Source organism: Salminus brasiliensis, chromosome 12, assembly GCF_030463535.1.
Source record: "Salminus brasiliensis chromosome 12, fSalBra1.hap2, whole genome shotgun sequence".
In the NCBI taxonomy this organism is placed as follows: Eukaryota; Metazoa; Chordata; class Actinopteri; order Characiformes; family Bryconidae; genus Salminus; species Salminus brasiliensis.
In genome coordinates this window covers 11169601-11181282 of record NC_132889.1, presented here as the reverse complement: position 1 = coordinate 11181282, position 11682 = coordinate 11169601, and the positions used below count along the sequence as shown (strand labels likewise).

At 40.4% G+C, this 11682-nt stretch overlaps 2 protein-coding genes across 2 annotated transcripts; one reads left to right on the top strand and one right to left on the bottom strand.

The window, feature by feature from the left end:
• Positions 1-6696: 6696 nt before the first annotated feature.
• Positions 6697-7858, top strand: med9 (mediator complex subunit 9). Its single transcript, XM_072693102.1, has 2 exons — positions 6697-6791; positions 7217-7858. The coding sequence occupies exons 1-2, from the start codon at positions 6712-6714 to the stop codon at positions 7434-7436; spliced, it is 300 nt and encodes a 99-aa protein (XP_072549203.1). The 5' UTR covers positions 6697-6711; the 3' UTR covers positions 7437-7858.
• rasd1 (RAS, dexamethasone-induced 1) lies at positions 7802-9319 on the bottom strand. The gene is made up of 2 exons (XM_072693101.1): positions 8931-9319; positions 7802-8788 (listed from the first exon to the last, which is right to left on the bottom strand). The coding sequence occupies exons 1-2, from the start codon at positions 9199-9201 to the stop codon at positions 8262-8264; spliced, it is 798 nt and encodes a 265-aa protein (XP_072549202.1). The 5' UTR covers positions 9202-9319; the 3' UTR covers positions 7802-8261.
• Positions 9320-11682: the final 2363 nt, after the last annotated feature.

Genomic DNA, 11682 nt, shown 5'->3' with positions numbered 1-11682 from the left:
TTGCTCTACCAGTTGAAATTTTTTTTCTGGAAAAAAAATATGACCTACGGCCTGGCAAAAAGTATACGTAACTGTAGCCAAACATCCATTTTTATTATTGTTTAGACACTATTTTAGTTGTAATTATTAACAGGTGATGTCTACTACCTGTCACTAGTTAAGCATAGAGATTGCACAACTGTCAGCAAACCGTGCCCAAAAAGTGATGTTTTAGACTTTTAGAAGATTCATTATTGTTCACTACAATGATAAAGCTACTTTATGTTCCTAGACACTGTATATGTAAACAAATAGTTATGATGCTGTGTTCCAGTGGACAAAAAAAGTATGACCCTGTCTAACTGATGTACAGATGCACACTGTTTATTTAACCATTATGCAGAGAGGCAGGCCATGACAATCAGTGCTCATTCTCTCAAACTAAACCGCCAATTAGTCACCATTGTCCTGAACAGAAGACTTCTCACGAATATACACTATATAATGTTCTACGTCACTGTTTCAGTAGAATAAGCAAATAAAGCCTGGTTGTGTACAGTTTGGTGACGTTTGCTTTTTTGTCAGTCATCTTTGCTTGTTTGCCTCGAGCCACCTGTAGTGCTTGAAGCCTGTTGACACAATTTGCATCTGCACCACAACAAAACACAGAAGTCAAAACATGCAGATTTAGTTCTCACGCACTGGAGCTACATGCTAATTCAAGTGATACCTTTGTACCCTATTTAAGCAAAATTCATAGGAAGCTAACTTTGCACCAACCTAAAGAACCACTGTGGTTTAACAGTAAATGAAAGGTAGCGGGAATTAGGGATGTCAACCTAATTTGGTGATTAAATTTAATTGTTTGTTTGTAAAAAGTATATATATTATACTCACATTTTAAAATCATCATCTTTCAAGATCATAACAAAACTGTGGTAAACAGCATTTTTCTAAACAGTATTCTAAAATGTTCTCTGTTCTAAATCCATATATGGTCACTCATCGAGTGCAATATGATAGAAACTAGTTTTTCTAAGCCTTTTCCATAAAATACCCCAGGCTAGTGAAACTAGTGAATCTAGCAGCTTATATATGAATAAAACATTGCATATTCTCTAGCTTATTATATTACAGAGCACCCTTATTTGGAGCTCTGGATTTTCAGTATTTACTGCTTGTAATAGTTAGAAGTTACGTTTGTGCATTTTACAAATATTCACATTTTGATTTTAATTTTGACAGCCCTAGTGGGCATTATGATTGACTATGATAATGCTATTAGCCACATTCTAAATATTAGTACTATGTTTTGTATATCTTTTCTTTATTAATTTTTTCTTCACAAAATCCTTTCTGGTCATCTATGCCTTTTCTAGTGCATGTCATTCCACTAAAGGAAGGTCAATAGAGAGGAATTGGATAACGCTGGAAATACAACCCCTTTCTCTGACCTTCAGCTAAGAGGCCCAGCACAACGCTTCCTGCTACAACAAAATGAAAAAGAGCCACAACTGGGTCACCCTGCAGGTTACTTTTGTGAGTGTGTGTGAAGCCAGAACATAAACACTGCTTGGGATTTGGATGTAGTGCTGAACCCATGTTAGGGGGTCTTACATCTCTAAAACGAAAAAATACTAGAAGAAGGGGTAGGGGTAGAAGAAATCTGTTGGTGACCCACTTTTAAGCTTTATTGTGGGTGTTACAGAAAAGCTGAAAGATGTAAACATTAGATTTGTGATAAATATCAATTTAGATTTTATATCCTGGACTTTGATGATTGATGATTGATGATTAATAAAACATCTTGTCTTGGCCTCAGATGTGAAGCATCTGCAACTTTCAAACAGCAAGTCACAGCAGAGTATGTGTTTTTGTCTTTACGCAACTTGCTCACTGAACTGGTACTGCTGAAATGCTGACTGTAGACCCCATCACTGAAGCTAATTACTGCAATCATTAACACAAGCAGACAGACAGAAAAGAAAGGAACATGATGCAACTAGGTCATTGTGTCCAAGCAGTGGGAAAAATGTCATGACAATATGAATGCCTTACAAATATACAATCAATTGACCCTATCATACACATGTAACAGTAATTACGAGGAACAGAGTTAAGTGTGAATGCAAGCTGCAGTCAGAATCCTGATGAAGTTAAGACCTATCGAGACCTACAATAGACTGTTCACATTTACTGCACGGTGAGGTTGTAAACCAGTGAGTGATCAGTGAAACGCTACAATTCAGAGCCGGATAAACTCCCGCCCCCAGTCTTCATTGGGCCTTAGCACAACCAGCAAGTTAGTTTAGCTTGTTTTACAAAGGAAATACAAATTTGTTTGATTTATATATTTTTTGTACAGCTCTAGTGAGAGGGTGACAAAGACAACTACATTTATTTAATTAATGTATTTTGTTTTATTGACAATACATTGTTTCCCATTGCTTGTGGGTCTTTCTGCCTTCAGTTTTGGCTACACGTAGTTAAAAGTGTGCTCAATTGGGTCAAGGTGAGGTAACTGACTATGATATATTATGAATGTTCAATTATGTTGAATGTTATTGGGTCTTTATTTATCTGTAGCATAGCTCTATATACTTCAGAAGTCATTCTATTACTTCTGTCAGCGGACACAGCATCTATAAACACCAGTGACCCAGTTCCATTGGCAGTCATGCATGCCCATGCCATAACAGTGCCATGTTTGACAGATGGTGAGGTATTGCTTCAGATCAGGAAATCTCTTTCCTTCTTCATATTTGAATTAATTTGGTTTCCATCTTTCAATAACAATAATAATAATAAAAATATAGAAATCCCAGAACACTTTAGTTCAGTTCTAAATGGACAACCTCAAGATCTACGCCAAGGCCAAGAACCAGCTGTGCAGTATGTTAGAGCTTTATTAAATCTTTCAATGACTCCGAATATGACTCGATATGGAATGTGGACTCAATACATGTAACAAATACATGTAATCTTGTCTTCAAAGAGGAAAGATCCTTCATCCCGGCCAGGTGGCCCTGATGTTTGGCACTTCAATACTAGGTCTCAGACCTGGAGACACTTGGTACGTTGGTGTGCACCAGCTCTTCAGAAAGAACACCATGGAGGTACGAAGTGCAAGGGTCAACAAGGTTTGCAGATCACTATTGACAGGAAAGAACCGTATCACTGCCAGCAACACCTGGGCTGTACCAATTGGTTCAGTTGACTCCAATGGCTCTTCAGTCTCTCGACAGGAACATCTGCCACTTTTTGTGTTTTGTGGCAAGGTTATACCCAGCATAGAAAGAAGGAAGGAAGGAGGAAGAGGACTGTTTAACTTGGAGAAAATGTGTGCTCAGCCAGTGGTCAGCTTATGCGGCTTCTTGCAATGTGGGACAGCTAGATAGACCCATTGAATCTCTCATCAGAAAAGTTCAAGCAACTGATCACTGCAATGAAAGAGAGATGTGCTGAATGGGAATAAAAAGCTCTCCATGGTTGTTATCCTGCTGCTTTTGCAGCAGCAGTGGTCAACAACTAAGCATCAGTCATGTGGTTTGATGGGGTGGATTCTTTGCTGAAACACAAGGCTTCATCATATCCACTCGCAACTACCAGTGGCATGTATTGGGGGACAGAGGTGTTGAAGTTCACTACAGACTTTGCCAACAGCTCAGAGAGTTGATTCAGCACATTGTAGGAGGATGCCTGACACTGGCACATACAGATTACCTGGCTAGACACAATAACTTGGCCTTGCCAGAAGAGCAGGCCTTGTGGAGAAGGAGGAGCCATACACAGATTCTGGTCAGTACTTGAAAACTAAGAAGCTAAGTTACTCTGGGGACAAACACCACAGACAAACCTGTTGAGGCCAACCATCAAGATATAGTCGATAAAAAAGATCATAAGGTAATTATTGTTGACATGGCCATTCCTTTAGACCACAACATTGCCAGTACAATGTCAGAGAAAAGAAGCTGCGAGACATGTGGAATCTCACATCAATTGAAGTGATTGCAGTATTAACCTCCATGAGCTGACTAATCTCTATTGAGCTAACTATGGCTGCAGAGAAGCTTGGACTTAACAAATGACATGTCCGGACAATGCAGAAGGCACCTTGGTTAAATATCAGGATATCTAAAGCATCTTAACATGAGGTAAATACATCCTCAGATGAACATCTACAGATTTCATTGTGTGATTATTATTTTAAATATGAAGCCAACATAGAAATTTTGGCCCACTCATCTTCACAACATTGCTTCAGTTCATTGAGGTTTATGGGCATTCATTTATGCACAGCTCTCTTAAGATCCCACCACAGCATTTTAATTGGGTTGATGTTTGGACTGGGCCATTGCAACACCTTGATTCTTTTCTTTTTCAGCCATTCTCTTGTATATTTTCTGGTATGTTTGGGATCATTGTCCTGTTGCATGACCCAATTTCAGCCACACTTTAGTTGTTGGATAGATGGCCTCACATTTGACTCTGGAATTCTTTGGTATACAATGAAGATTACTGTAGACTCAATGTCCAAAATCATCAACTCTCTACCACCATGCTTGACAGTTGCTATGACGTGTTTGTGCTGATAATCTTTTTCACTGTAGAATGATTAACTTCATAAAATAGTATATTCCCATGATTTCATTTATAAAAGTACATCATTTGAGGGGATGCATACTTTTTTATGGGCACTGTACATATTGAGCAAGTGTGCACCTGGTTTAGGTTGACATGCTGACCTCTTTTAATTACGATTGCTGACATAACTATGACATTGAACATAGGCAAAAAATTCACTTATTTTAGGCTAAGACTAAAATCACTAAAGATCACAATCACAAGGGTCACAATCATATATTTGCTATTAGAGAATATAGAGAGCATCTGTGACACATGTAAAGCTAATTTAGATAAGTTGTCTCTGTCCCCTCAAATACTGAAGAGCATGTTTGCCCTTTATTGATTGTGCTTAATGATAAATAGCTGTTGGAGAACTGTCATGGAGAAAATTGAGCACCTCTATCAAGACTTGCTGGTCAGACTGGCCAAGCTAAGACTGCCAAGAACCTGCATGACGTTACTTGCACAAATATCATCAACAAGCTGTGCATTCAAGACAGACAAAGAATACCTCAGAACAAGATGCTTTCTGCAAAAAAAGAATAGGGAAAATGCTACAACTACAAGAACGGAAAGACTTTTAGCTGTTACAACAAACATTTGCAAGCTGTGATTTATGCCAAAGGGGTGTTGCTAAATCCTGACTGTTTAAAGTGTCCAAACTTTTGAATAGAATACTTCACTGTTTTTATTGCTTTATTGCTGTCTCAATCTTTAAATCTAAGCTGAAAACTCATATGTTTAGTTTAGCTTTTGGTAATTAATGTTTCACCTTAGATAAAGGTTGCAGGTCCAGGGGTTTGCGGACCCAGGGAATTGTAGTACACTGAGATGCTGGAGCTGTTGTCTCACTGCTTACACGCGATCACTCAGGTTTTTGACGGTGGAGCAGATAGATGCAGGCGTGCTCCCATGTCTGTGTTACCTTCTGGCTCTCTCCTTTTAATTAGGCTGTTATAGTCAGGCCTGTTGGAGTCGTCAGACACAATCTGATACTGCCCAACATTCTCTGCTCTCCATAAAATTCCTCTCAGAATTAACCCTCTCTTTTTACCTTCTCCGAGTAAATGGCCACCCGGCCCGACCTGCTGGAAGATTTCCCGCTGAGGTCCCCTCTACCTTCGTCAAACCAGCTGCCACCTACCGGTCCAACCAGCAGGCCCCCCACCCACCACCACCAATAGCAGACTAGCGGCTCACCCGCCTACCACTGCTACCTGTTTAGAGACCATGTTAAAACCATTTTTAACTATCTGTTATACTTGGTTTGGTCATTTTTATCATGTTGAAATAGTTCTGACCAGAGGAGGATGGGTCCCCCTTGTGAGTCTTGGTTCCTCCCAAGGTTTCTTCCTCCAGCTCTGAGGGAGTTTTTCCTTGCCACTGTCGCCATTGGCTTGCTCACTGGGGGTCTTTGATCCATCGTGTCTTACGTTATTTTCTTCTTTCTTCTTTATCTATGTCTGTTATTAATCACTATTTATGTAAAGCTGCTTTGTGACGACAACAGTTGTAAAAAGCGCTATACAAATAAATCTAACTTGACTTGACTTGACTTTGTTAATTTTTGTTTTGTTATGAAAGACAGAGTAACTGCACATTTTCAAACAAAATGTATTCTATATTATATATTATAAACATTTATTATTGTATTATATTGTATTAATCACTTAGGTAATATGTCTAACAAATAATAATAATAATAGTAATAGTAATAATAATAATAATAATAATAATAATAAGTATTATTATTATTATTATTATTATGCTAAACTAACTATCTACATTTTATAAAGTGTTTATTGTATAGACAATACTGTAACAATTGCAATTTCCTTCCTGGGTTCAATAAAGTATTTCTGATTCTGATACCTCAAGATAAAAATTCAAAATTATCAGGGGACAGGTTTTTTTTATGTCAGTTCTGTGGAGAGTCCAACCTCTGCACATTTTTATCCCATAAAATAATTATTATAGACCACAAACACCACTGCACTGTATACAGCACTACAGAATACACGTCTAATAGTTGTGCTGTACGCGGTTTTGGGCACAGCTGAAAACGTCACCTAGTTATGACGTTTAACTGAAGCGACGCTGGGGGACATGATGGCGTCGACTCAAACAAAGCAAGATCCTGAAGAGAATTATTCGTTGTTGCCAGTGGTTCACGACATCATTAAGTGGTACGTTTTAAACTGTAATGCTTTAAACTTAGAAATATCTGCTTTTTTATTTACGTTAAGGTCGCCCGTGTGTGTAAACCACCTTCACTGTGGACCGATGTGGGTGTGTAAGCTAGCAAGCTAGCTCGTTTGCTTAAGCTCATCGTTACAGGCTGGGGCTGTTAAATAAATCTCGTGAGCTCGCAGTTGACGTTAATGTCAGATAAACCAAACCAAACCGACATGTGATAATAGGCGTTGTACAGAAGAACAGTTGTAGTCCAGTTGTGTTGCTGTAGTTAGATTACTGGCTGCAAGTTAGCTAGCTAGCTAGCTGGATCTCTGAAATCTGTGTATAAAACCAGATGTTTGTTTATTTACGTTATAAAATCAATTGTGTGTGTGTGTGTGTGTGTGTGTGTGTGTGTGTGTGTGTGTGTTTGAAGCATGGACAAGGACAGTGCTGATGTGCACCAAGAGTTAATCAAACTCAAGTCTAAGATCCAGGAAGCCCGAGATCAGATAAACTCCATGCCCGGGATTGACGTGAGTCCAGCGGTGCAGCAACAGCAGCTTTTGACGTTGCGGGAGCAAGTGCGGACTAAGAAGCAGCTGCTGAAAAAGTACAAGAGCCTCTGCATGTTTGAAGTGCCCAAAGCTTCGTGATTTATTACTTATATATGTATATAGAGGTGTGCGTGTGTGCTACATCGAAGGACTTTTCACCTGTTGTGTGAGGACAGAATGCTTCGCAGGATAAAACTGTAATTTAGATTTAAGGTTGGCGTTTGTTGTTTTTGTAAGGTGGGACATTCAAACCATGTAAAGCAGTACCCAAAACGTTTTTATCTTGTCAGTATTTTTGTAGTTCATTTTTTACTTGTGTATTTTTCAAATAGTTTTTGGACAAATAAATGGAATCAGTTTAACTAAACAAAATATTGAATGTATTTATGTCTCCGGGTGACTTAATATATTTGTGCACTACACTTTGAACCACAAAGAGATTAATGAATGATTCGTTGTTTTTGTTTTTTTTTATTTCCAACCTTTTTAATAAAAGTAAACTTAGAAGAATAAATATACATTCATATCATTTGTTCACAATGCCACAGATTTCTTTTATAAAATAGGCTATAACAAAATGTAAACAGGTTTTAAAGTGTCACATTTATTTCAGTCTCTCCTTGTCGTAGGCAGCCTGTTTTCTTGTTTTCTTCAGCACACCTCGACGTTTTCGCTCAAGTCCGAACTGTTAAAGTTCATGGTTCGAGTCTTTCTCTCTCTCTACAGTGGCCGAGTGGCCCATGGCGGCTGACCCGACGTAAGCCTCATGTCTTTGGCTGCGTGTGAGGACCTGCAGGCAGTCCGCCGTCCCCGCGTACAGGGACGCAAAACAAATCAGCCTTGCACCACACGGACTGTCCGAGTGTAGGGTACCTTTCTCCTCGCATAAGGGGGTGCGTGAATAGTGGGGGGACTCCGCTTGGTTCAGCAAATCACACAGCGGTCTTTGGCTGCCTGGTTGCCACCCACGGCCTTCTCCTTGATGTACATGAGGTCGCTGTGTACGCTCGGCCGGCGCGCGAACGGTGCCACAATGCCGTACGCGTCACCGCCCTCCCTGAACTTCTTTTGGCGGAGCGACTTGCGGCGCAGCACGTCGCCGTACTGCAGCGACACCTTGCGGTGGCGGTCGGGGCTCATCTCGTCGGGCAGCTTGGCCATGGCGAAGAGTGCGTGAAACATGAGGTCCACATTGGTATTGCGCTTGGCCGAGACCTCGAAGTAGGCGCACGGTTCGCCACCCGCTACCAGCTGCTCGATCTCCTCGTCCGTGACCTCGCGGCTCAACTCGCGGTCGCACTTGTTGCCGCAGATGACCAGTGGCACGTCCACGTTCTCTTTGGTCTTGTTCTTTAGGCACGACTTGGTCTCAAAGATCTGCCTCTTGAGCCGCTGCACCTCCTGGAAGGAGTCGCGATTATCCAGGCTGAACACCAGGATGAACACGTCGCCTGAAAAGGAGGATGAGGAAAAAATGTTATGGTCAGTTACTGTGATCATCAAGTTTTAAATAGAATGCACGGACATGCATCGTGCAGTTGGGTTAAAGTTGCTGCTTGCTACTCGTGTTGCATACTAGGATGGAGAACCCACCTGTTAAAATAGAGAGCCTCCTCATTGCTGGAAAGGGATGGTTTCCTGAGGTGTCCAGAATGTCCAGCTGATACACATCCCCACGGATGCTGTAGAATTTCCTATGAAAGTCCTCGATGGTTGGCGTGTACTGGTCATCGAAGCGTTCGTTCAGGAACCGAGAGACGATCGCCGTTTTGCCCACTTTGGTGGAACCCAAGATGACCATCCTGTGGCAGTTCTTGGCCGGGATGTCGAACTCATTCTCGGAGGGTGACATTTTCTTAATCATGGTTGCGGCAGCTCCTGTACGGATGAGAGACACGTGCGCGATGAAAAATCCAAGGGTAAGCGCGCGTAAGTGTGTATAGGTGTAAGGTCTAGATCGAGCTCTGATCGCTTTTCTGAGAGGCACACTGAAACTGCTGCGGCTTTATAGTGGAGACGTCCACTCCTCCACGGCGCGTCATCCGTTACGCCATTACAGGCGTTATTTATTATATTTCCCACCCGTATTCTGACAACCCCTCTTGACTGCGAGTTTGAACGTCTAGCCAATCCTAGCGTTGGGGGCGGAGGTTTTCTGAAAATGGGTTGAGAAAAAAAAAAAAAAAAACACAACAACAGCGCCTATTAGGTTTGGGTCTGTGCGTCAGCCTTGTTCCACGCTGCTGGTGTGCGTGCAAGGCTGCCATCTAAGAAGAAATGTCTTCAGCCAAAGGTCAATTAGGCGTTATTAGGCTTTAATATATTAACGCACAGTGCAACAGAACAGACTGAAGTGTTCAGTGCTGCAACAAGTGTATATTTTCCCCCTGTTATAAATACCAGTGTAATGTCTAAGCAAAGGTGCACACGCTTCAGCACTTGTAGTTTTTGAAAGCTCTTTCTTACAAATACATTTTCTAATCGCCTACTAAAGGAAAGGGGGGGGGGTATGTAATATGAAACGTATTGGAAACAATTACCAGTTTGGATTTCTTCACCGTGAAAATGAAATAGGGAACTAACTTACTTGCTGTTCAAAATGACCAGTGAACCTACACACATCCTAGGGTATAAATGGGTTGATTGAATTTCCCATATACTGTTTTAAATATGGGTGATGTCCTTTTTTCTATTTCAGATGTTTCCTTTTATAACAACCACTGTGGACAATTCTGACTCAGTATGTTTCCCTAAAACTGAACATTTCCCATTAAACTACTTTTTGTTTGAAGGATTTTGTTTACATTCAGTCAGACAGTGTACAGAGGCTACTCGAGTAATAACAAATTGAAATGCATGTATAAAAATGGTATTTGGAAATGTATTTTCCTCTCAAAACTCTTGGAAATTATGGATCAGCCTAAACAAAGTACCTGCAGGTTTCTCTGACCAGTCACCAATCCTTCTCCTCTACCACCTCTAATCTAATTATAACTTACTCCGTTTACACAATCAGAAAATAATATACCGGAAATAACTGGACGAATCCAATGAGGTGAGGGCTGTTAGAATCGAAAGTCTTCAGTACGGTAGATCTCCAGGGGCAAGATTTGTGACCACAGTTCTACAGCTTTACATGGGAAAGTTACTGTTCAGTACCCTTTTCGGCCGCTAGAGGGGGCACTGCATTTCAAATAGTGCCAGCACAGCCGACAGCTGAGCTGGCAAAACAATGGCAACAGGTCGTTGCAAATGTACATTATGGGCCCCATGTTAAGCACTGGGGGACATGATTAGCGCTGATGTCGTTAATGAATACTGAATGTTTTTTTTATTTTATTTTATTTTTTAATATTAACCAACAGTTTAATTCCACAAGAGTAAACACAAGTGTTCACAGTATAGAAATCAATAGATATTCGCTATCGCTGTTCTGTTAGAAGGTGGGGCAGGCATGCATGAAGTATGGGTGCTGAGGGTCTTGATTTTGGGATTGGTTAACTCTAACTGCTAAAAACTGCTCCTTTATTATTTCATCTACTTCATCCACTAACTGATTTTTTGAACGGTATGGTTTCTTTGACCTCGGTGATGTAAACTTCGATTGACTGTATAAGTTGACACTAGTGTCCCAGCAACTTGTAGATGATGGCAGGCCTTTGCCATGGTGGTCCTTGGGTTGTTCCTGATCATCAGAACTAATTTCGTCTCAGCTGACATCCTCTCAGAGACATTTTTGAACTTTCAGCACCACTAAATTAATAGTCCAAATGAGTGTATGTATATTTTAAAACTGATGTATAATATGGACTGTATGTTGATCAAAAACCCACCACAATTTAAAATTTAAACTTGTACCAACATTTTTTTTACCCATTCTTCCATAGAAAAAGAACAGCTCTAAGAAACAAATATTGCCATGACATTAATGTCATGTAAATGTCTGCCCACAAATGTATATTTTGACATACATTGTGGAACAAGTGACATACAAATGTGGTATTAGGTAGAGTTGCACAGAAAAGACAATTGGGTCAATGCCAGTGTCAGATATTTTGTCTGATGGTACTGCAATGGAGCATTTGGGCCGAGTCCTCCAGACTCATAAATAGTTTTTTGGAAATTATTTTTGTAGGGAGAGACACTTTACTTCTGTGAATAATCAAATGTCACTTTTGACAGCAATGCAAATTGGTAAGGACTGTTGCTTACTGTCAGTGTCCACTAATACAATACATGTGCAGAACTGTTCCCACCCTTTCATCCATCGTGCTGAAATATTGTATAGTGTTCTGTATTTGTTGACTATTTTGCTTGTATTAGTGTATTATATGTCTGATTCATG